Source organism: Silurus aristotelis, assembly GCF_946808225.1.
Source record: "Silurus aristotelis genome assembly, chromosome: 12".
Lineage (NCBI taxonomy): Eukaryota > Metazoa > Chordata > Actinopteri > Siluriformes > Siluridae > Silurus > Silurus aristotelis.
The window spans coordinates 13781231-13808618 of record NC_139585.1 but is presented as its reverse complement, the minus strand read 5'-3'; the positions used below and the strand labels follow the sequence as shown (position 1 = coordinate 13808618).

Genomic DNA, 27388 nt, shown 5'->3' with positions numbered 1-27388 from the left:
TTGATAGGCTTTTGTGATTTATTAAAGCATTGTAGGTACTTGATAATACTGATAATAGAATACCATTTGATTCACCCTGCAATGTGGAGAGAGCAAAAGAGATACAGAGAGAGAGAGAGAGAGAGAGAGAGAGAGAGAGAGAGAGAGAGAGAGAGATCAAAAATATTTTTGACTTTCTTGAGGTTTATAAAATTAAGTGTTACAGCTGATTACATGGATCAACACCAACTCGATTTTCAAAATAAAAGAAAAAGGACACATTACTATAGATAGTATAATCTATTTATATACCACATTAATTCTTAAAAAAAAGTCTTGTACAATCATTGTATTATTGCACTTTGTTAAACAAAAGAAAGCCCGAAATGTATAGGTCTGCTTCTTTTTTAGCAGAAGTCAATGGTAGTTTTCAAACTGGTTCTTGGAATTCAGTTTCAGCTGTGTGGAAAATAAATTTTTAAATTTGAAGGGTCAAACCTCAGACTCTAGACTAGAGATCCTTCCCCATGTCAGAGGTACACCTGGGGAACTGACCCTGTAAAGGACCCTGCTGCCTGGAACAGGGAGCAGATGGCCATCCTGCAGGTGTACAGGAGCCCTATACCCCCTATACCTACTTTCACTGGGATGACCCATGCAGGGAAAGATGTTGCACAGTTCAGCTGGTCCATATGGCAGTGGGCTCTGGTAGGTTGGAAGGTCAGGGTAGGAGTATTGTCTATGTACAAGACTGGAGGCCCTCCTCATGCCTATAGCATCATGATGTACTGCTTCCCTGTAAGAGGGTAGGTAGGTCGACTGGGAGTGCCTTAACTTCAGATTCTTTCGTGGCTGGTGGCGGTATGAGTGAAGGTAAATGTGTTCCACAGGCAAAGGGTGGTATTTATTTCTTCGTTGTCCATATACCTCTGTGAAAGGAAACAGATCGGGGATGTCCACTCGACAAGAGACTGGGTCAGATGGCCTTTCATTAGGAAACCGCACCCTGCCTGGGCCCCAGGTGGCTTTAAGGAAGGAGGGTCTGCGATGGATTTTTCTCTTTCCTATTAAAGGTATGCCATCTAGCCCAGGATCTGCATATGTATTAATGCAGGAATTACAGGTAATATCTCCTGGTCGATAAGGGCTTTCTAAAGAAGAAGGGTACACATCATGCGCAAAATGGTTTGCTTGGACTTCTGAAAGACTTACATTGTGACCTATGTCATCATGTAATCCTCTAAGATCCACAGACTCTTCCAGACAACTTTGGGATCTTTTTTTCCATCTGGGCCCCACAAAGTTGTGGCAAGGTTCCTGATGCTCAGCGAAAATGTCTGGTGTCTGTAGATCCTTATGTGAGGTGAAACGAGAGGTCCTTTTGACTGGCTTTTGCGAATGTAGATCATACGTTGCTAAATGAGGAGTGCTCATGCTGGACATGGGAAGAAGCCCTTTATACAAGCCACCAGATCGTGAAGGGACAGTGTAGTGAGCTGGAGTGGGGTGTGATATCAGTCTTTGGGTAGATGCATGTGGTGAACTGGCAGTTTCAGGATAATGCTGTGCGAACTGGGGTGCTATAGAGTGTTGCACAAGGGAAGAATGGTTTTCTGTGATGTTAGTAATGTAAGAGAGGTGAGCTGGGAGTGTATCAGTGGTGGTCACCTGTGGAATGCGTGCTGGTAAACTCCCACCTTTTCGACTCCAGTTCTCAATAGTTTTTGTTGCCTTGTCCAAAGAATTCTCCACCTTTGCTGATGAGACAATGTCTTTGGCTGTCTGAAGCATTTTAAGCATGTTAGCCTGGGCATAGTTTGCTGTGATGTCAAGATTCTGCAAGTTTGCTGATTTTTCTATGTCCTCAACACCATTAAAGCAGCTGTAAATTCCCTAAAAAAGAGACATCATTGTATTATGAATGTATTACACATATTTAATATGCACTCATAAATTTAAACCATCATGACTAATTTCATAATGAATTATTAATAAACAAACAAATTAATAAATATAGTAAAAATCATAAAATATATCAAAAAAATATATGCTATGATACTATTTCATGCAAAATGATATTATATAAATATAAGGTTTTCCCTGTCACATGATGTGGGGCTTGAGATGTTTGCAAAGGCAGTTTTTTAATGTTTGTTTCTGTCTTTGTCTGTTTGATTTGTATCAAATTTTCAGGTTTTTTTTTTTTTTGGTTGATCAACTAGTAAAAAAAAATAATTAAAGTTTTCATTAACACTTTGATATCTTTTGATAACCTTATCCAGCTCTGAGAACGTTCGATATTTTCTCTTGTGTGTGTTATGATAGCTTTTTCCTGATCTCATCCCTTTTACCTTGACTGCTCACAGAAAACTGCTTTGGAGTTTAAACCTATTTGAACCCTTCGTGGCTAAATAAAACTAAACCGAGAAAACATGTTGACAGGTTTGAATCATTAGACAGTAATAGGAAAAATGCAAACAGTTAGAGCATGTCAATAGGGATACAAACATTCAGCTGGCTAATAAAGATATTGACTCAAATGTTTAAATGAGACTTTGTGGTATAGAATTTTATGTCAAAAATAATGTGAAAAATAAGACACATTTATATTTTGTACAAACATTTTACAAACATTTCACCCAGAAAATAAAGGGATAGAATGCTTTGCACTCTATAAAATATATTTATGTTTTCTTTACAAAGTATCATCTAATATTATTTTTAAAAATAATAATAATGCCATAAAGCAAGAACAAGCTGCTTCCATTGTATGTGATTCAACTGAAGGCTTCTAACAATTTACAACCACACATTAAAATAAACTACAAGACTAAACACACTGTCTGAACACACTGTGATATTTTAGAATGCTAAAACATAAACTAAATGCTTTAGCATTCCTCAACACCACCAAGCTTGACTTTGCAGCCTTAGTATGAGAAAAGCTAATTGGTTTTATGAAACAGCATGCTGTTGTTTGGCATACACCTACCCTGCTTATGGCCAAGAGGAAGTCTAGACGTTCAGATTTGTGCACACAGTGTCTGATTTTCCAATAAAGCAGATGTTCCCAGGCAAAGACAAGCAGACTCAGACCCATAGCCACTAGAAGCATGTAGAAGACACCTGCCATGTTGTCTATGTCCAGCTTGGAACTCATCACCTCATTCTTCTCATTCTGGCATATTCCTGACAGCCAGACAGTTTCCAGTCTCTGTGTGTCCCCTTCAAGAACATTTTAAGAAAGCTACTTAGTACTGGCAATGAGAACATTGTTCAACAGACAACATGTCAAATATCATGCAACACATATATACGTATTTTTTATTTGTAAAAAATGTCTATATTTTATACTCAAATTCTAAAAGGTTTTTATATTTATCTATATGCTATATTTAAAATACATTTAGAGTGTATTTTAAAACTAACAGTAAGTTTAGTTTATTTACATACATATAGTAAGTAAAAATAGTTTGCATAATGTTAAAAGGGATTCAAACGGTCACTGTAATAAACCTTATGAACTCACGGGTCTCTAATGGTATTATAGAGACCCTGAGAGAGGACAGTAACGGCTTCACATTGAGATTGAGGATATTAATTGTGGAACAGATCTGATCCCCTGATGATGATTTACCATCTCCCAGGAACTGGAGGAGAGCCAGGTCTATGGGGCGTTTCCAGCGGGAGTCCTTCTGCAAAGCAATGCCATAGCCTGTTGTAGCAAACACCTTCCCACTGCCAATGGTCACCAGCTTGCAGCCCTCATCCTTGCCAGCCATGTAATTAAGCACTGCAGCATCATATATGAAGGCATCCAGCTTCCTGAAGCAAAGACCATGTGACATTTATCTTACTGATAAGCTCACGATAAAGTAATAATTACATTGGGTTACGTATAATTACATATACTTACATCAAACAAATAATTACTGTCTGTTTATTTGACTTAATAGTAGCCTGTTGAAGGTGTATTCAAGACCAGCTGCTTTGGATTATTCAAAATCACAATAAAGTTCAGAGAAAAACGCACCCTGTTTTGAGACTGTTGAGTGCCTCTTCCACTCCTTTCTGGTTGTATTTGGTCATGTGACTGTGCATGTCTGGATAATTGCTGCGAATGTTTCTCTCAGTGCTGCCATTTGGTACTGTGCCAAAGCGAAATGGGGGGTAATGCTCTTGGGGCTTCTGAAACTGCAGGATAACACAGACTGTGAACTTTGGTTAGATGTCTGATTGTTAGCTGAAAGCAGTGTTAAATTTCCCCATTTTTAAAATTTTTCTAATACTTCACTTAGTATTTTCTTTCATAGCTCATCAACAAATTGTTTTGGCAAATATGTGTCAGATATTCCACACTACATTTTAAAGGTGCATGCGTAAGAAGACATTTTGCATTTGAATGTTTTGGACAATCTGGTAATTTCCTTCCAAAGCCTCTCTAATCTTTCTAAAATAGAATAGGATCAGTCTGCAACATATAAGGTTTAAGAACAGATTTTTTAATTCCTCCCTGTTTTATTCTGAAGCATAGTGCATGTGAATTCTGCATACATTACGTAAACTATGTATCACTGCTGTCAGATTTATTAAATATGCATCCTGGGGTTTATTCAGTTTTGTAGATCTGGAGCTCTTGAGAGTTATTATGTAAGCATAAAAAAATCTTAATGGTGGTAATTTATTTAACTGTAATTAACAACTGGAATATAATAACTTTTCTAAGCAGAGCACATCTGTTTCTATACATATGTATATATTGCTATGTGTAATTCAGAACATTAAACTGTGATCCTAATTTTTTAGGAAGTGTCTGCTTGTCATACCTTTTTATCGCTGAGCCCAGACACAGTATCTATATACTGCTCTTGTATCATGAAGGCAGCTAAATTTGCAGTATAACTGGCTAGAAAGATGACAGCAAAAAAGGCCCAAACTAGAACCATAATCTTGCTGGTTGTTCCTTTAGGGTTTTCTATAGGGACAGAGTTATTAAAGACAATTCCCCACAAGAGCCAGACTGACTTCCCAATAGTGAATGTGGGTCCCCCAGGCCCTGTGTGAAGAGATGAAGAAAAAGGAGAAAAAAGAAAATCACTCATGTATTACTTCATGTCATGACTCGTATTCTGTCTAGAACTGATATATATATATATATATATATATATATATATATATATATATATATATATATATATATATATGTAAATGGCAATGTGAAAAGAGTGAAAACAGTTTTTAACTTAGTTTATTCTTTCTCAAACTGTTACCACCAAGACTGATACATACAATAAAATTTTCCTCTAATTTGAAGTAGGAGACACAAACTTTCTCCAGCATGACAATGCTTCTCTGCACCATGCAAGCCCCTTGAAAACATGGTTTACATGTTTTGAAGTGGAAGATCTTGATTGGCCTGCTATAGAGCTGTGACCTCAACCCCACTGAACACGTTTGAGATTAAATGGAATGCTGACTGCACCACAGGCTTCCTCATCCTACAACAGTACTTGACTTTACTTTAACACCCTTGTGGCTGAATTAGCACAAATCTCCACAACCTCACTCTAAAATCTTTTGGAAAATCTACAGCAAATGTCCCCAAATTTGTGCTATGGAATATGGACTGGAATGTCCAAAACCAAATACAAATCTTACGGTCAAACACAAACGGTCAGTCTGCTATCCTTCATCATCAAAACAGAGGAGAGCTGCTAAGTGTAAAAATAAGTAAAATGAAATTTTCTTTAGAATAGTGCTGACTGAACAAATCAGTGATTATTTATTTATTGAGAAATATTAAAAGTACAATCATCAGCCGAGGGAAAAACAATGATTGTACAACGATGAGGCTCATGTTCTCATGCTGCAAGTAATGAGGTGATGAAACAGAGCCTGGATGATGCTGATAATCAAATTGATAACTCAAGTGACAAGTTATTTCTCATTGTAAATGTACTGCATAATTCTTTACAATTTGACACTAATGTTGTTTTCCACAAGTAGATTGGGTAATAATGTATATGTAGAGGTAGGCTGGGTGTCTTACAGTGGAATTGGAACGAAATCTTTAAAATTAATTTTCCAATTATTGAGGTTAACCAGAGTTCACAATAATATAACACATATTTCAGTTAACTTTGTAATTATATTAAAACTAGAAAGAAATAGCAATATTTTGTAGCCTAAAAGGCTTTTTTTCCCAGACCACAAAACGTATATCTTTTGTCTTTCTTTTATAGTCTAAATAGATTTAATACAATAATGTTACTGATGATGTTAATAAAAGCACACACACTAAATAAAAGCAAATATATTGTGTCTGATTAGAATAAAGAAAGAATTCTCAAAATGTTGTTGGCTGATAAGTGATACATGTATTCTGAAGAGGTTCTGCTTTTTTGATAAGAAAACCCTCCCAGGAATCTTTAAAGTTACTTTAGAGAGTAAAAGAAAAGAAAATTTTAATGATAATGAGAGCATATATCTATTAATTATGCTAGTTTTGTTCTGTCCCTTGTTTTCAACAGAACTTTAAAACTCAAATCATGAAATTATAATAATAAAAAAAAAACATCACTAACCTTTGGCATTGACTAGACTACGATTGTATCCAACAGGACTGAAGTACTCAAAGATGAATACTGTTACAGCCACAACAGTCAGGCACATAACAAACATCATAACCCACACTGCTGGACTGTAAGGCTCTGTAAGGAGAGAAACATATTAACCTACATTTCACAACCTCCAAGAGAAAACATAATGGCATTATTAACCACTGCAATCAGACATGATGAGATATACTACATTATTTCAGGTCTCTGCTGTCCTATTAGAGGATGAATAAGGACTTGATAAATGATTAGCCTTAGAAAACAAGAACAAAACAAAACAAATGGCAGTGCTTTGTTTTTAAAAGACAAATAGGACATGAAATCTGTAAAAAACCTTTTTGCTTCATTTGGGACTTGTCCCAATTTTAGATGAGAACTTTGCTCCAACTGTAGCTGAACAAAACTTCAATTAGCAGAAAATATTTAGTGCTGTCTGTAACTGTTTCAAAAAGTCGGTGTGACTGCCAAAGGGGAGAATGACTGTGAACAAAACTTTCTCACCTAGAAAGGCGGATGGGGAGACAGTGCCATTGCTCCTGGCTACCATGACACTAATCCCCGTCTCTACAAATGGCACAGAAAAGTCAATGATCTCCGAACGCTCTTCATTAATAGTGAGTGAGCCAATAGCCATATCCGCTCGCTTGTAAAAGACCTAAAAATCATTAGTGAGAAATAGATCAATAATGAGTCCAGCTAATTAATGGAAGGCATAACTACTAACATTGCTTAAATGGTTTATTTATGGTTCATCTAGTTTTGGGGTGTTTTTATGCATGGCTTTATGATTACTACATTACAGCTAAAACAGCACCTAATTATACCCACACAGGATTAATTAGATAAGAACTAAGTGTGTAACAGCACATATCAGTATGACATATACACTCTATAGCATTGCCTAAGGAGAAACCTCAAAGTAAGATGGAAAGACCCTGTCAAACAGTTATGCAGTATTAATAAAGTTCAGTTCATCAATTGCTTTTTCATGGCACAAACATTTAAATACTATGAGTGCTAATTTTAAATGTGGGACATGTGGGGAGGTGCAGGTGATAGAAATGCTGAAAACACCAGCAGCTGTGGAAGACACTTAACTACCGGATCAAGTGAGACTACACGCGACAGGAGTTGACAGGATGAATGTTGTTGAGATTGTATTTAAAATTCGGTTCACTCTGTGAACACATTTAATGACACAGGCTGCATCTCACATAATAATTAGACACACACAAGATACGTGTTGAGGAAAGGATGCTCCATTAGAAGTTATTGCTAGTTTTAAATTTAGAACAATGTGTTTAGTTATAATACAATTGAATTTTGATGAGGATTTAATTATCAGTGTATGTGCATGTGTGTTGTGTGTGTGTGTGTGTGTGTGTGTGTGTGTGTGTGTTTGTGTGTGTTTGTGTGTGTGTGTGTGTGTGTGTGTGTGTGTGTGTGTGTGTGTGTGTGTGTGTGTGTGTGTGAATGCTAGCATCTTTAATACCTCGCCGATCATCCCATTCCAGATGCCTCGGACAAGCTTCCCATGTTTACCATTGGTGACCAAGTAGAGATCATAGGAGAACTTGATTGTGCGTGAGAGCTTCTTAAGAATGTCGATGCAGAAGCCCTTGCAGCACAGTTTTGTGTAAGGCTCTGAATGACCAATAACACTATAAATAGAGGTAAAAAAAAACATTATTTACATTATTTTGAAAATATTAGAAAACTGAACACAACCCACCAGATACACAACAGTTACTTGTGTCAAACTTTCAGTGAAACTATCATTAAGAGTACTTTTATGTTAAAAAGTCAATACTATTTAGGGCTTTGCAGAGCTTATAGTTAGTATGCCAATTTAATAAATAATTTTCATGATTTTTAGAGTTGCATAGTATTTGATAAATTCTCTATTTGTTTTAATGGCAGTATGCATTTGAGCTGGCAAGAAATCCCCAAGTTTGTGTAAAACCTTGAAATAGTGCAGAATGTTTTTCTTAAATATTCGTTGTATTAAACATTAACTACTCTGGTTTAAAATAAAAAAAATATATATATTTTTTTTCAATGTGTTCTCAGAATTTTGGACCTCATAGAGACAGATGGACAGAAAGAAAAAAAAAAGATAAATGGACAACAGACAGACAGATAAAAGTAAAGGTTTCATAAAACAATGCACACACACTAATCTGTTTAGACATCAGTCAGATGGAGCTCTGAACAGAGAAGCACTAAGAGCAATGATAGTGCATCACCTCTACTCTTCACCAGACCTCCCACCTGCTGCTGTAGCGGAAGAGACAAGGACAGGTGGACGCCAAGCAAAACAAAGGAAAACAAATGAAGTGTTGATGTGAAGATGAAAGTCTCCGTGTGCAAGCAACCCAGGCAGAACATAAACAAGCTTGTCCCCTGCTACCCAGTCTCTAGTAGCTGAATGTTGCACTAGAGATTTTGGGTTAAGTGGGCTGTGAATTGTAGCCAGATTCTTTAATCAATGTGAGCTCACACACATACTATAGACACCCGAAGCGCTTATGTTGAAGGAGTGAGGTCACTGTAAGCAGTATAAGGAGAAAATTGAGGTCTGAGTTCATTGGTTTCTTTAGTGGGCATGTGCACACATACTTCTTACTTTTTCTGTTTCAAAATAAATTGCTTGGAGATATATCTCTTCTGCCATTATGAGCTTGTTTAACATGGTTAAAGGATCAGCAACAATGTGCTAAAACAGCTAGCACACTAGTGAACAAAAATATTCAGTGCATACAGGCAAAACATTGTTTACTGAATGCGGTTTCAACATTTATACCACAATCAATTGTGGTACATTACAATATCTTAAACTCATTTAATAGTTTTAAGAGACTGTTGACTGTGTTTCCGCAGGTAGAAAGCAGATGAAATGATATATAATTATGGAATTCACTTTAATATATGGCTAAAGGTGCCAAGACTTTCCAACCAGTAATGTAATTTAATATGGAGATTTGTGACAGCCCAGGGCACTGATTTCATCATTACTGTTATTTATCACCACGCCCCTCTTGGGCATCCCATCTTCCCTGAGGGGTGATTATTCCCTTCACTGATTTATTAACATGTTCTCTCCTCAGCATGCTGTCATAATGAAACTATCCTCTATTCCCTCAGGATACAAGGTGCTCCGCACTCACTATGTGTTTCACTTTACTGCCTCTGCACAATTCATTGATCCACCTTTTATTGCCATGTGAGCTGGGCAACACCAACACTACTATTTTGATTTCATTCATGCCTGCTTGTTGGGTCCATATCAGTTTAAAACGCACACCACCATCATTTTTCCATGAAGAGCTTCATGTTCAAAGAAAATATATGGTTATTATAATTATTGGTTCTTCCTAACCCTAAATAACTGGAAGAAATCTAAAATGCAAGCCAAACCAAAGCTCAGGTCTTAGGAGGTTAAAGCAAAAAATGTATATAACAAAATACTAAGAAACTATAATTATGTAAATATTTTAAAGATTCCACATTTCCTTCAAGTACAATCGATAATAAAAATTGTTGTATTTGATTAGAAAGAATGCAAACTAGACACATCATTCAGGCTCAGACTTTGGACCCCACTGTCAGCTTAGATTGAACCTAATGAATATGTGGCATTTAGCTTCAGATATTTTGTTTCATCTGAGATAATACATAACAAGTAAACCATGAGGCAAAGTGAAAAGGGCATTAACACAATATAGTTTATAATTTTACTAAAAACATCATTGCAGAGTGTTTTATACCTCTGATACAATACAATTGTGTAATTTGCCAAAGTATTTTTATTTATTGAGTAATGACATTTCATGTTTTGTCTGTGAAACAAATTTGTTCTGTTTTCTCTTACATTATAGTGGCTATAAACTTAATTAGTCACCTTTTCTCTTTGTTGAATGCAAAAAACAAATGTACTTAACGATGAGAAATGTGCTAAAGACATTTATTTGAGTTAGGATTCAGTACTACTGTCAGAGCTGTGCTGTTTTAGGGAATTAATCAACAACTTTTAAACAATCAGATTCGAGAATTCATCATCACTGTGGTATAAATTCAAATTCTTCAGAGAGCCACATCTATAACGTTTGAATATTTATTGGTAACCCTGCATTCATAATTAGATTAGATTAGATTAAATTAAACTTTAATATAGATGACAATAGACAATATAGATGTATTTTATAACATGTTAGAAAGCATCCACTGCAGCTGATGATGCACCTGATACATGCATAAAAAATTTCAATTATGAAATCATTCAATCATAGTTGGATATACAGTATAAAAACTTAAATTGTCAATTTTTTAACTGCAGTGTATGTTATTTCTATCTCTTCACCTAAAACATCCTGCTTTTTAAATCACCTTGTTTTATACAGCTGCTTTTTGTTTTCAAAGTCACACTGAAAGGCAAACAATACATAATATCACACAACATCAAAAGTGAATGTAACAAATAAAATTTGTGTAAGTGACAAATAAAATTTGATTTGATTTGATTTTGAAAGAAAAAAGTCTACTGGCTTACACTTCAGTCCTGTTAGCCTGCCGACGACAGGGCACAGTGTTCCTAACACATGTCCCTGTGCTTGGATCAACACTCTCCACGATGACAAAGGGTCTCTCTTCCAGCGTGGCAACTGTCAAGTGACGGTTATCAGACACAGGCTCCAGGAAGCTGCCATAGCGAGGCCAAACTGGGTAGCGCATGTGCAGTATTCCCGCTTCATATCTCCCTACCTGTGAAAACACAAAATGAAAAATAAGTGACTTCACTTTAAAGCTTTGGGATGCCACTGTAAGGGAGAGAAAAGAGATGACTAAAAGGGCACTGAAGTTCTGCAGGTGAGTGGCAGCAGTAATAAAGAAAAGACATCCCATAATTCAATTAAACGTTTACTCCCCACAGGTAGTGCACATCAGTTTCATGCTGAATAAATAATTTGCTCTTCAGTATGATACATTCAGGTAGTGCAATTCTGTCAGTCATCCTAATGACAAATAACTAGCAATAAAACATAAAAATTATATTGTGCTCTTTTAATCCAAGATTCAGGTTCTTCCCTAAACTGGAAGAAGCATTCCTTTAAAGAAATAACTGCCACTGGAATCTACAGGATAAAATCCACACAAAGCACACTTCTTTGGCTTTCTGTGTAACAAAACTATTAGGTGACCTTAAGTCTCCTGCTGTGAAGCTATGAAAGACCTCCCTAGCCTAAATAAGCATATTTATAAAAAAAAAAGGAAAAAGACTGAAAGAAATAAATAGTTGCTGAGTTCTAACATAAGTACAACAGAAGAGAAAACAATATATGGAAAGTAAACAGTTGGACTGCTCCTTGAAATGCTGTTACACAGCATTTACACAAGCTTTCCAAGTACACAGAAATACAGCTCTTTTTTTTTTATCTGGCACTAAAAATAAAGTGTGCTTCATGTAGCTATTTAAATAAGAAGTTTAATCAGTTGATTGTTGTAGCAGATTATCATTTATTCAGACAAGTCAGTTTTACTATATCAGGACTGCTTAAGTAATCATTTTGTTCTATGATTTTTGAGTGAGTGTTATTCTCTCCCCATAAGAACAAGCGTCAAGAGACTTTTCCAAAATCATCTTATCACGTACAGCAGGGTGTCTCTTAGCTCTGTTGGAAGCTTCAAAAGCTGTGCTGGCCTCCAAAAGAATTTTGGGTTTTGAGTTTGATCAAAATTGTTAAATAATATAGACACTCTGGCAAACATTCCATTGCCAATTTACCATTTTCAAATTTAACATAAAGCCAGGCTTCCCATGTAGTCTTAATAACCTGTAATTTATATGATTGTCTTGAAAAGCAATGCCAATTCCCTGACCCAGTAATAACTGAATTATGTATTACTTCTAATCCTAAATTTGTAGGTTGTCATGACATTCAAACATAATTCATCCCATAATATTATGGCAACAACAACAATGCATGTATGTAGCTTATATGATATATATCTGTTTATAAGCCTTTATAAACTTTCCTGCAATATTATCTCAGCTGCCACTAAATGGGTTATATAAGGTCATGTAGACCTACAATATAATCACGGCTCTAATAAATTCTTAACCATCTGCTATTGTTCTGGTGATCTGAATGCAGAAACAGGAACTGAAATCAGATTGGTGATAGTCCACATCATTGTATTCTATGTTTGTTCATGATTAACAAGGATGATAAGCTTAGGCAAAGGGGATTTATTGAGGTATTATTCACAAAATCAGCAAAGCAAACAAATCCAATATTGTGGCTTTGAGGTGTGGGTAATGAGACAGGCCTGCTGCATGATAACAATGGCTCTGTCTTTTGAACCATTAATAATCACCACTTGGTGGATGGACATTGTAAATAAAGGTACAATGCTATTCTTTTCAAACAAGAATAGATTAAGTAGACAGATGTGATTTAACCATGCAGAGTCTTGGTTGTTACTCATGAGGTAACTTTACAGGTGCCAAAGATGAATAAAGTAATGTAATTTTAATTTACATTATTTGGGAAGACAGGTTTTTGATGGAAACAGAATCTGGTCTGTATAGAAGTCTAGTCTGTAATCTGTATAGAAATGTAGATTGTAGAAAAGAAATGTAGAAAAGTAATTTACCTTGTGCTGTGAATGATGAATCTACTCCTGTCACAGTAAATAGTACAATTTATGTTTTTTTTTTGTTTTTTTTTATAAATTCTAAAAGAGCCAATGCACTACTTTGGCATAGACACACTCTCAATGATCAGCACTCCAAATCTCTGAAGAGTAAACAGCTACTGTATTATGTCCAAGAATTTAATGGCAGTATCTAAAACTATCTATTTGTACATATTTATTTAAAGTCATGTGGGTGACATGGTGATTCAGCAGGTAATACAACCTGCCTCAGAGCTTCAAAGTTATTGTATCTGAGGTTCCACTTGGTTCTCCGGTTTTCTTATTCCTTTCAAAAACATACGGAAGGATTGGCTTTTCTAAATTTTACGAATGAGTGTGAGAAGATGCATGTGCATCAAAGGTACTCTGGATGGGTTCTGAATTTACTGTATTTAATTCTTTTTTTTTGTCCTAATGAGACACATAACTTCCCGTGGGCTCACCACCTGCAGGAGGGACCGTAAGGGACGGTGCTGTAAGGATTGTGCAGCAGTCGAAGGTGGGGGCCTGCTTAAACTGCTGCCCTTTGCAACCCGAATTACGGATAAGCGGGAGAAAATGAATGAATGAATGAATGAATGAGACACATAACAATTTAACAAAAAAGCATAAAAGTGGCAGCTTCTGTTCATTAACAGGAAATGCTAAAAAGTTCAATCAGTAAGACATAGTTGCCAAAGATCCCCAAACACAGTAGATATCTACACTCTCTGGGATGTCTTTTGGCTGGCACTTTAAAATAGTGCAGCATGAGTGACAGAAGTAGCACTAAATTGTTGATAGGAAAACAAGCAATACAGATAGAGCTAAGTTGTAAGGCAGCAGACATGACTCTTTTCTAACCCCATGCTGCTGATCTAGAAAGTATATTTATCTTGTCTTTGTGGTCTGTGTTTAACAATGTGCTCATTCGTATTATTTTATCCTCTCATTCACCTCAAGGAGGCTCTGATTGACCTATTTATATGCACATCTGCTTCTGCAGTCAGGTGGCGTTAGCACACTGCCAGCCACTCTCCACATGTCTCATGTCATCAGAAAGAACCATAGCCCTGGGGGTCTGACTAAATGAGGGCAAAAAAATTGTTTTAGACAACAAACTGTAATTGCATCATCTGCTGTCGCTGACAGTGACAAATGATTTGTGTATAACAATATAAGAATAATTATAGTTGTATTCAACTTCTAACAGGTGTAATTTATTGCCCTTAGTATTAACTCATCTGAATTTCTGCAGGAATTGCACCTAAACTGTGATATGACCCCATTCACAGGTATGAAGTACATGGAATCATAACTAACAATACTTCTCATAGCTACTGGTTGGTTATATGCAGTAGTCAGAGGCAATTTAAATATATAGAATACAAAATGTCTTTATTCTAAGTTTCAGTTATTTTTCTATGTGTTTGATTTGAAAATAATCTACTGTCTGCTTGACCGAACATATTTTTGGATCGCAGACAGACATCCTGCTGTATAATTTCCTAGATGACCTACTGTGTAAATCACTGCTCCCTTTAATGATGGTACATATGTACAGCAAACAGTTCCTGAGGCAGCAAAACATTCTCTAATGATTTAACATGTTTTTGGTTGCATTTTCTTTTTTTTCAAAATTATAATTATCTTATACAGTTTTCCCAAAAACAAAATTCTTTGTACAATTACAAATTTCCATTAATTACACAGTTCTGTGGAACATACAAGTGGTTTTAAAACACATGGTTTCTTTCATGGTTCCCTTCTATTATTATAATCATACTTTAATCTTTTCTTATTATTTGTTCAATTCTGAATATATTGTCATTCTTAAAGTTCTTTTTGTCACTTGTTGGAAATTCTTTTTTTTTTGGTTTTGACCAATTTTATTTGAGAGACAATTCATCCACTGAATCTCACCAAGGTCTGACCCATAAAACCTTTAAATGAAAATAAAAATTTTTACCTTACCTTGTCCCAGAGTTTCTCTTGGTCTAAAGCAATGATCACCATGGAGGGATTTGTGAGATAGCCATGAGCATTAAAAGACAAGTCTCGGTGCTCCCATGTAACATTTAGCATATGTCTATAAAAAAAAAAAAAAAAATTTTTTTTCAATACTTTTTTTGCATTAGTCAGACACATCATTAGAAGAATTAATTTTTTTCATGTTTGGCAGTCCTGAAACTGATATATCAAGTACAAATTTTTTTTTAACAAATATATTGAAAATGTATAATAATAAACTTATTAAGTACCTAGCACAAACTATAAAAGAACAATAAATATAAAAATGAAATATTAGAATATGTAAAACTGATGTTTACTTCAGATGCATTAAAGAACATTTGACTTGCCCATTTCATAAATGCCCTTTACAGTTGCTTTGTTCAAATGGACACATTAGAATTTTCTGAAAATATTGCACCAACAGACAAAGGACTTAACCATGCATTAGATTTTACTATTTAATTGCTAAATAGATGGATCCCTATCTATTGCTATGAGCAATTAAACCTCAAAAGCCCAATGCTAGAATATAATCAATGAAAAAGTCTTCAGTGTGCCTCTGAAACTCTTGATCACAGACGGTCTGGGGAAGTATTTGAAGCAGGCTTTAATGAGGTCAGCTGTTCCCAGGTGAAAAACTGATTTAACTAGGAAATCTCTGAATCTCATTAGAAAGAAGAAGACTGATCAAAAAACACCTGTGATCTTTCATTTTTGCCTGTAGAATATTTAGAATGAATGGCATCTCCATGTTTACTTACAATAGATCCTTTTTTTCTAAGCCTATTTAAACTTCTTGGTATATACAGAATAGTTGCATACAAAAGATTTTCTGATATAATAAGAAAAAAAGAAGTCAAGAAGAGGGCATAATGATATAGGGCAAAGAAGGACTACAGTTATTATAAGTTTATATATAAAATTTCTATATCTGTATCTAACACATTTCTGCATATAAAACACACACACACACTATATATATATATATATATATATATATATATATATATATATATATATATATATATATATATATATATATATATATATATATATATATAAAAGATTAATGTAATTTAGTTAAGAGTTCTCCATAACCAGTAGGTAAGGAAATGTTGAAATCTCACCTAAAAAGTAAATGGTGTTCATAGGATTTTGCAGAACTGTTACATTGACTGTGAGCTTCAGGAACAAATCCTCTATGTTTGTGGAAACTGTATACTCCCTGGACCACCACGGCCACTCCTTCCCTCACCCTCTGGCGGAGAGTTTTCCTCCAGTGATCTGAAATAATGCTAATGACCCCAATCGGAAAACTGTCTGGAGGTGAGGCCTCTGGGTTTCCAACTGCTAGACTGGGGATGACCCAAATGTAGCCTGGTCCTAAGAGCCCCACATCAGATGCCATTCTAAATAGGTACTGAGCCTCATCGTGTGAGCAGTACACCAGATACACCTGAGCATCCATTTGTTGGAGCAGCCGACGTGAGCGGATGTCATTGGCACCCACTGACATCTCGAAGCTCAGCACATCCTGCAGCTCCCAAAGAAAGTAACTGGAGTCAGTGAAGGAGCGGATGTAGTCCACAAAGTTTTCATAGCCTGGATGAAGGCTGGTTACTACTACAAAGCTTCCCCAGTTGTATTCCTCCATCACTTTGAACATAGTATTGATCTGCTGCTCAATGGAAGCTCCCATCTGGAGGAAAGTCGAACCTTCAGCCTGGAAGAAAAGTGTTGAAAAAGACATGCCGATATTTTTTAAGCACTTCTGTAAACTACAATAAACGAGTTGTGTAAAAGAGTGGTTACAGTTTAGTCAAAGACTATAAACTATGACATAATTGTTAATATGTGAAAATTGTTTGTTTGGAATATTTCTTTTCTGTCATATTTTTTTATTGAACAACAAACAATACAATTGGAAATTCAAACTATGCCATTAAGTAATGAACAGCTGAAAATAATGCATGTTCTGAAAATAATTTTCTACTTTGAATTGTTTTTCTATTAACACGAGTAAGGACAAGATAAGAGATGCCCTAAATTGTTATGACAAAATCTGATGTAAAGTATACATTTTTGCTTTTGCTTAAGAAAAAAATTTATGAACAATTTAGGAATGAATGAAATGACAGGTATCATTTAGGCACCTGTTTGCTTTAGAAATTATGCCTTAAAACAGCACAAAGGAAACTAAGTGGATCCCATTGTGGGGAGGCACATTTGAATTTTCTTCTAACTATCAACGTGTATCCATGAGTCACTCTGAAAAGTTGACCTTGAGCACTTTTTCTGGTGTGTAGGGGAGTGGATCCTCAATACAAAGATAAATTGCTGGAATATTGATTCAGCTGTACATTTGCCACAATCCACAATCATGATTTATTGTCCAACTTTTAATAATATTTCTTTTCATTTCTTGACAATTTAGTTTTAATATCGGTTTAAAGTTTGTGCTGTTATATACAGTAGTCATGAATGTATAGCAAAATTATTCACAAATTACACAAGTACACATTCTTCTTGCCTTTTAATTCTGTCAAATTAGAAGATGTCTTTGTGCACTATTCTGCAAGGAGCCTTTCCAAGGTGGCTGAAAATACAGGAGGGAGATGGAAATGCCCAATTAAGCTCTGATCTGAGAAAAATGAGTGGAAAGGTCTCGTCTTGTCAGGAGCTGGGAGACATTTTCCCAAGACTCCTATCTGACAGGAGCTTGCTCAAACCCATATATGCTGATCCAGTGTCCTTCAGGTAACTTCTATAGCTTGCCTAAAGTAGGCTTTCTATGGGAATGAGAAGGGCTCTAGCTGATGAGAGCTCTGGGACTTACTCTTACATTTCAGTGTAACTTTACTTTATTTTAAGAAGGAGAAAAAGATCACCTAGGTCCACCCCTCTAGGGCCTGACACCCAGATGCATCCAATTAATTGAATCGAAAGTAATAGGCTTGTTCCTGCATATCTACCATGACGGAGATATTTAAATGGGGATCACTCTGTTTTACTATTCAGGCTCATAAATTAAGCGCTATTAATTCAAAACAGAATATCTTCTCGATGAGTGCATGTCATACATGTGCTCAATTTATTGGTCTTTCAGTTCCTGTTATGAGCATATACTATACACTTTGTATTAGTTGAGAACTTAAAAGGAGAATCTCATTGCAGATGTTTTTTTCAAGCAACAGGATACTGATAATTGACTGACATTTTATCCTTGGTGAGTATATGACACAATCTTGGGAATTTTCCTTTAATACCTTGAATTAGGATTTATTGCATTGTACAGCATACATTTTCTATGCAAAAGTAATAATAAAATTTTTTTTTGTGTTAATTAATTTAACTGAATAAGCTTATAAGATCCTAATAGTGACACTACATTTAAAAGATATTTGGAGTATAGTAATATTTTTCACACAGTCTTTGCAAGGTACTGTACATTTAAGTGGTATAACTATGTAGAGGTACAGCTATACTGTATGTGGTCTATTTTTGACTCTGTTTTTCTCTTTACTGTTTTACTCCTTTACTATAAAAAAATACAGCCCTTTTGTATTAAATGAAGATTTTATGGCAAATAATTACAAAGTTATTGGGAGAAGTGGAAAGAGCATGTAATTGCATATCGAATACAGGAATAGAAAAAGATGCAATAAAAAAGTCAAAACTCATCTGCTGGTATTTAACATGCATAAAAAATGTATAACAAAAGCTCTACTTTTTCTTAGCTTGTTGGAAGGCGAGCAGAATCAGCTTTTTTTTTTTTTTTTTTTTTTTCAATTAAAACAATTTCCAGTACCATCATGATATGAAGGATGTTATGTGTCTTTCTGTTTAATTATCTTGCACTTCATTTATTTATTATTTAATTAGCAATAAATAAAGAGCAAACTGTAGTCTTTGTATTCAACCCTAAACATTCAACACCATCTATCTAGTAATCACTGCAAGAAATTATATGTTGTGTAAGATGTTAATTTGTAAAACACTTTCTTTTCTTTATCAATCATAAAATATGGTGGGACACTGACACGTTCTTGCATGCTTATAAAATTTATAATATATTTATTTTGAGGCCTCACTGATTCTACTGGAAAATAGTACTGCAAATTTAAATATGAATAAATAGGCATCGCTTTAATCCTTTTAAATGTGTGAAGTTGTATTGTAATTAAACAAAGTTTGTACCTGTCTGTATAAGATTCTGATCTGCTTTACAGGTGCAACTAGGAACACATGATATTTAACATTATTTGACCCTTAGTGTGTGTTATGTTGCTAGCTGATTAAACATTTTTGTTCATATCTGTAAAGAGTTCATTTGAATGCAGTCTTTTGCAGTAATATATCAACCCAGATTAGTCTACTTTAAGGATACAGTGTTCTATTCTACTTCAAGAATTAAGCTCACATCTTATTACTGTTAGGTAGCAAGGTTTTCTTCAGTCAGGTCTCAAGCCTTTTAATATGAGCTTCAAATGATTGGAATCCACATTATTATTAAAGGCACTGATGCTAATTTTAGATAAAATTAACATTACAATTGATCACCTCAATTATCTCTATTATTTGAAAGAAATTAATTGTAGGTCTAAAACCCTGTGTCACTTATGGAACATATTGCAGTAGTGGGTTACTTACACATCTCTGAATAATAAACACAAATTTCAATAACATCTAACATTTACAAAAGCAAAAGTTTGCACACCATAATCACCGTGCACCCAGGCATTTATTGCCTTTATACAGTATATAAATAGCCGATCTATTGTGTAGGCTTACGCTAGATATGTCAATTTACCTTTTCAGGAATGACTAAGGCAGATCCTCCATTGATGCCAACTATAGGTATGGACGTCTGGGAAGAAAGAAAGTCTAGAATCTGAGCTATAGCCTCTGAGTCAACATCATCCTCGAACACCACACCATGGAGGCTCTCAGCAGCCATGGTTTGACAGAGGCGTGTAAGCAGTGCACTTGGGCTTGTATCATTTACTAACACAGTGATGGGGTTTACATCCAGTGGCAGGTCCAGAAAGTTCTCCCGGCTGAGGCGGCCCTTTATTTCAATCTGGTGACCGGAGCTGCTAAACACAACTGCTACATTAACTGTAGGGGGCCCAAAAAAAGGACGAGCCTGGTAGTGTGGCATGAGAGTAAACAACAGGAGGAGCTGGAGAGAGAGACTCAAACACCCCTGATGAATGGCCATTTCAGGCACCTACAGCCTACAAAAACAAAGAAAACAGAGAAATAAATACATGCAACAAAATACAAGCTAAAATAATTCAATACCTAAGATTTTTCCTGTACACTCTCTTTGCATGTGTCCAGTACAAAGTATATTGAGTACACGCTGTGTATTTGTATACAATGTGTGTTTGGTCCTGACTACACCACTGCTTTGCTCTCAGCATGTTGGTTGTGTGTGTATCTAAGTAATTCTGACACACAACAGGTAGTTTTGCAATATAAAGAAGAAATACACTGAGCGCACTGTCAGGAGGTCACAGCAAACTGTGCTCTGTTAACACTTCCCAGTGTCCACTATTTGACTCGACTAACACACTGAAGGTGCCAGTCACTTAAAGAGAGAAGCACAACATAAAACAGCTGTTGTTGTGTGCGTGTGTGTGAAATTCTGTGATATACTATAGACTTTTATATTTTCCAAAACAAAAATAATGTGACACTGTAATGGCCGTAATGATAAAATGACCAGACAGAGACTCAGTATACTTAATGTATTATATAATACTGCATAATATTATTTTTAATAGGTTTCTTATAAAACTAACAATTCAATAACTAATATTATGGCAGGCCATAAATTTGAAATATAACATTTTAAATGAGAGATCTGCTTATACAATAGATAACCTATAATATTAGTGTTCAATACAATGTGTGAACATTTCGATCTGCATGCTGCATTGACCTAGGGACATTTGTGAGAACAAATAAATGTATTGCTTTTTTGTGTTTAAATGAATTTGTTTATGTCTGAAAATGGTAATGAGAGTCTACCAGTACTGGATAGACTCCAAAACAGTGACAGGTGTGCTGCTAATGGTGTTGTTTGAAGATTCTTATAAATCACTAATCATTGTCATTGTTAGATTATTTTACCACAGATACCCTGACACTCTGCTTTTCTCCTTTATATATTATCTGATAACAATATATGGTCCCCAGGGTACATGCAAGCATGTGAGCACACATCCTTGAGGATAGATATCCTCATTTCAGGATTTAGGACATCCAATATTTCAAAAGACTGCACAAAGGATAAACAGGATTATGTTTGATGCATGATGTGATAAATACTAAAAAATATATATGAAAAACCTTACCAGTGCTCAGTGGATCTGGATAAACTTATAGCTTCATTTCTACAATCAGTATGGGTCCAAATTATGTGATGTCAATGAGATCACTTTTCTTAGGAGCAGTGTTAGTACTGTTAAAAACTAATTTCAACAAGTATAAGCTGTCATGAAGCTTACATTTGTGATTTTGTTGTAATTTTTTCTTTTTTTTTCTTTGTGTTAATACTGCAATCAAGACTGCCATTGTCAAGTCCAAGATAGATCAAGCCTAGCTGAGATCGGGTTAGGATTGATTCTTAATGGAATCGAGACCAAGTCAAGATCAAGAGCAAATAAGTGTCAAAGCCTGAGAAAGGAAACCATCAAATAGTTGTGAGGCCAAATCTTTAATTTACTAAGTTGCCATTATCTTTGCATTAGTGCTTCATTGATTTGAGTTTTCAAGATGAAGCAATACCTTCTCAAATTGTGTGCATGTGAAAAGAATAGACAACAAAAACATTATTTTTATAAACTCAGACCAGTCCTATATTTAGAAAAATTTATCCCAGAGACTGTGATCACTATAAGTCAAAGTACAAATTCCAATATATTTGAAATCTATAAAGAATAGAGCCCATAGCCTCTCCTAGACCTGGCATTAACATCATTCTGGGTGACTGGATCACAAGTACGTACAAGTGTGAACTGTGTCAATTGTGATCAGTTAACTCAAACCAAATTCAGAGGTGTTCTGGCACATATATGTCCATAATCACATTTATAGTGTGAATACAAATGTGCCTTAATGTGTCCCAGAGAGCAATGCAAAACAATCTGCCTGAAAGCCTTTGATGTATGAAATCAATCTGATCACAAGTGGTCAGTGGATACATATTCATAATCTATTCATCATTTCTGGTGCTGTGATTGTAATATCGTGTTTTTAGAACAGTTTTTAGAAATAAATAAATGTCACAATTTTCCTATTAAACTTTTCAATCACATCATCATCATCAATTGAGAAAATTATAACAGAGCCTAATTTCACAAACATTTATTACACTTGCAAAAACAGTTAGACATTTTTATACATAGTAATATTGATATAAATAAATCTGTCCTAAAGGGTTTATGCATGTCACACAAAGTTCATAATTAAATTATTACAATGAATTAGCATTATTAAAAATTGCACACATGATCCATACAAAGCAACATAGAACATAATATCTACAGAGCTCCATATCCCTAGCGTACGAATTAACTATTACTGTGGTATAGAGTATTCAGCTAATACACCTTATTTACTGTAGCAGATACAAAGTACAGTGATATTAAAGCTATATTTAGAACTGCATTCCTGCCCCACACCACATATAAACTTAAATTTAAGCTTAACATTATATCCCTGCATTTAAAATATCAGTTTTTGAGGCGTTCATACCACCAGATTGGGCCATGGCTGATGCTAACTCATTAATTACAAATGACCAAACTGGCCATTATGCACTGTGTGTCCCACAACATGTTGGCCCTGTCTTTCAGAGCTCTGATCAGGTTCCAAAAAAAAGGGAACTGATTCACACACACAGCACAAAGCTGTGTGCATTACAGAAAGCTGCTGCTTTTTTTAAGTATGAAGCCAAACAGCATTACAGCATAATGAGATAAACCTGATTTAGAAGCGTAAAGGTTATTCCCATCAATCCATGCCAGCATTTTACATGTGCGACCATACACCCATTTAAGCAATCAGAGCAGCTACAATACTCATCTAAATTACAGTGATTGATAAATATCTGTTGCTAATCTGTAGTTCACTCAATAGAATGTTTAGACTCAATGATAAAAAAACAACTCCTTGTTTAATTGGAGATCATAAGAAGTATCCAGTTCGGATGCAACAGATGGCTAGGCAGATAGGATGACATAGTGTCCATCTAAATGAGGCTCAAAGCAAATCAGTGCTTGCCAAGAGGAATCCTAGGTAGGGTATTTATACACCCTCATTTTCATTAAATTATCACATTTTCGTTGGTATACTGATTGTGGAAACATGAATCCTTACTTACGTTATGGAGACAATGCAAAATATTCTACTATATGTATAATCTTTGCCTAAGAAAGAACATATGATAAAAACACACAAAAGCACAGGGATTGTTAAATAAATAATTCATAAAGTTAGGAGATTTTATAACGTTCAAAGCATCATGACTTATTCCTATCTAACTACGAAAATTGACTTTCCCAATCAATAGACAAAAAGAAACTGGCAGAAAAAAACATGATTTTGCTTTGTAAACCGAAATGAGTTTAAAGCCATGCTGAGCTACTATACAGTATGCGTCACATATAATAGAATTCATTGTTTCATTTATCTAGCTGTTCCCTTTTTCTAGGAAATAAGGAGGATGATTAGATTTTTTTTCCAGTCCCACTTTTATGGTTTATTCTTTTGCATATCCTCCCAGCAGTATACTCTCAGAACAATGTACTAAACTGACACCTTCAATGTATATCGTTTGTGCCTTTAATATCTGTATTTAAAATGAAAATGTGGATACAACATACCTAAAGAAATGATTTAAAGTATGTAAATGGGTTGTAAATAGTTTATTAAGTCAAGTGTAAAAGATACAGTACATGAACATTTCTATGTAAAAGTATCAGAAATGTATTTGTCTTTGTTGTTTTGTTTGCTATAGCTATTTGCTTTTTTAATGTCTCCACTTCATCTTGTCATTGGTCTTTACCAACATGTTCACCTGCATTTTGTCACTGATTCTTTTTTGAAGTTATTTTAACTTGTTTTATTTAAATGCTTCTATTACTCAAATGAAAGTCTTGCCCGGGGTCTTGGTGCATTTCTGGGCATATACTTTGCCTATCTCTGTTTTTGAATAATGATTATTCTTTTTTTTTACATTGGCTGCAGGGGTTTTGACTCTTATATCAAACCATGACTATGACTTTTGGATTGGTCACAATGAATAACATGCACCTGTTTCTTGCCTCATCACACAGTGTGTTACAGAAAATTACATACCAAAGGTATAAAAGGTAAATGCATGAGATATCCCAGGAACATAAAAAAAAAAAAAAGGGTTAGGGTTAGTAACTTTTCTGAGCTTTTCTAATTTTCTGAGCCACCGAATGTATAGCTATATTCTTATTCTATAAATATTTGTATGTATATCAGTACAAGAGACTAACATTGATAACACCACAAAATATATTATTTATTAATCATATGATTATTATTCAGCCTGCACCTTTGAATTTTTAGATAATTCAAATTAATGATTTTAGATTATTCTAGTTCTAGTGTTGTTGGGAGATAATTCTGCCAATTAAACAAGACAAAAAAAATTATTTGGGCAAAAATATATAGGCATTATAAGAATTTAGAATCAGCTTTACAGGCAAAGTATACCTGTGCATACAAGGACTTTGTTTCCGGTATATAAACTTATAGTACATTTATTGTCATTATATTTACATTCAAGAACTGATTTGTTTTTTCTTTTTTTTTCCCGATAGAGTATTCGTTTTTTGCAGTAAGTAGCACTGACTTTAAAATGAGTAAAAGATGTGGTGATTTGTTACTCAATGTACCATTTGTTTATTAATTTGTTTATTTTTCTGCACAGTTTCCCAGAGTAAATCAGTGAAACACCTGCAGCCCTCCTTTGATGGCAGCAATAGCATATAAGCTGTGAATGGTGTTAATATATTCACATTGCAGCATGTTGGATGTGCTGGAGATCTTCTCATGTCCATCATTTGAACTCCTCTGATCCTTTTTCAAACACTTAAATGTGTTTGATCACAGGTCCTCTTCAAAATGAGCATCAGAGATAGAGCATTTGTTTCCTTAATTAAACCATCATAGAATAATAATTAAAAAAACATGAAACAAGTTCTTTTGCCCCCTCATGTCTGGTATTAGTGGGGCAGTAGAATGCAATAAATAAATAAATAAATAAAATAATTAATTAAACAAACAAAAAAAAACTACATATATTAAAAGGTTATATACAGTATACACTAAATGGTTATAGTGTAGGTAATTTAGTTCCAATACATAATAATTACATTGTAAACAGGTTTAACAAAAGATACTGTCTATTGACTAGCAGCTTTACATAAATATGGAATTAGATTTATATCGCTATAAGAAAGCCAGAAGCAACAGAGCAGAATAACCTTCTGGAAATGAAACTACTTAGACATGCTCTCCTATTACACTCAAATCTACTCACTAAAAACGGTATAAATTATATTTGCATACATCCTTTCAGCACTTCAACATGTCTGCTCTACAGAGCATAAATACATTTTCACTTCTCTTCTCTGCCGTTGAGCTTCTCCCTTTTTCTCTGATTACCACATTAACACCACAGATGTTTGAAGCTGTTGAAAAAAGATCTAGTACAGTGCTGCTGTCAGATGTGAAAACTTAACTTATGTACATGTATAGTGCAATTCAGCAAAATGATTCATCACATATTTTAATCCCAGTTGAAAAATACTGGAAATAACATATTTATGACAAACTTCAGCTGTGGAATGACAGCTGCTCTAATGACATCTGATTCAACATAGTAGCTCCAAACACCTTCATGTGTGTGCATGAACATATAAATAATGAAACCATCATTATTAATCAAACCATAACTCTTTATCAGGACAGCAGTGGTTTGATTGATCATTTAAAAAAAAAAAAATCCCAACACATAATACTTTGTGGGTTTTTTGTAATGTAATTTTATACCTTTAGATAGTAATAGCCCTGCTGTTGATTTTAATATTTCTGTGATATTTCACAGGCTAAATTATAATTTTTAGTGTTAGTTTTGACTTCTAGGTGGACTGTAAATTACTTTAAGTGTGATAGGGTACATATACATATATCTAAATGGAGTAAAGTGGACTGAGTGGACATTGCCTTCAATAGCCTCAGGAGACTCCATTGTCCTGAGGTGAGAACAACACCTTTTCTTCCAACTTCTAAAATAATCATATGAGCATAGGTAACCCAAAAGTCTCTATGTTTGACTATATTGACAGTGTCCATAATTATCAAGTGCAAATAAGCAAAATTAGCCAAAAGAAGTTACAAGGCACACAGCAATGGAGGTTTGAGTAATGAGAACAGATGTGGATGGATACTGCAGTAACGAGCCCATAATGGTCTTTCCAGAAATGTTAAAAGATTTTCAAACCCCATGAGCCAATATTTTATTTACAATAGAACATAGAGAACATAACAAATGTTTAAACTGAGAAACTTTACACTTTTAAGCACAAAATTATTTCAAAATTTTAAATTTGATGCCTGCAACAGGTCTCAAAAAACTTGGCACAAGGGCATGTTTACCATGGTGTAACTTTTATTGTCAAAACAGTTTAAAGATGTCTGGGCATTGAGGTTATGAGTTTGTGGAGTTTTGCTGTTGGAATTTGGTCCCATTCTGGCCTGATATAGGTTTTCAACTGCTGAAGAGTTTGTGGTCGTCTTTGGAGTATTTTTTGTTTAATGATGCGCCAAATGTTCTCTATAGATGAAAAATGGACTGCAGGCAGGTCAATTAAGCACCCGTACTATTCTCCTATAAAGCCATGCTGTTGTAATAGCTGCAGTATGTGGTTGTGGTTGCAGCTTGTGTCCTGCTGAAATACACAAGGCTTTCCCTGAAATAGACGTCATCTTCAGGGGAGCATTCTATATTTCTCCAGTCTTTCTACATCTTTTCATCATGTTATGTTCTGTAGATTATA

General features: G+C 34.9%; 1 protein-coding gene across 2 annotated transcripts in view; it reads right to left on the bottom strand.

Moving 5' to 3' along the window:
• Nucleotides 1–27388, bottom strand: part of grin2cb (glutamate receptor, ionotropic, N-methyl D-aspartate 2Cb) — a 30752-nt gene continuing 3364 nt past the window's right edge. For both annotated transcript variants that reach the window (XM_083555847.1, XM_083555848.1), the window contains 12 exons: nucleotides 20095–20521; nucleotides 16412–17007; nucleotides 15246–15360; nucleotides 11146–11357; nucleotides 8089–8257; nucleotides 7098–7251; nucleotides 6564–6689; nucleotides 4806–5035; nucleotides 4013–4173; nucleotides 3617–3804; nucleotides 2972–3204; nucleotides 1–1872 (listed from right to left, as the gene is read on the bottom strand). In XM_083555847.1, the coding sequence (XP_083411973.1) occupies nucleotides 472–1872; nucleotides 2972–3204; nucleotides 3617–3804; nucleotides 4013–4173; nucleotides 4806–5035; nucleotides 6564–6689; nucleotides 7098–7251; nucleotides 8089–8257; nucleotides 11146–11357; nucleotides 15246–15360; nucleotides 16412–17007; nucleotides 20095–20505 (3996 nt within the window). In that variant the 5' untranslated portion in view covers nucleotides 20506–20521 and the 3' untranslated portion in view covers nucleotides 1–471. The remainder of the gene's footprint in view (nucleotides 1873–2971; nucleotides 3205–3616; nucleotides 3805–4012; nucleotides 4174–4805; nucleotides 5036–6563; nucleotides 6690–7097; nucleotides 7252–8088; nucleotides 8258–11145; nucleotides 11358–15245; nucleotides 15361–16411; nucleotides 17008–20094; nucleotides 20522–27388) is intronic.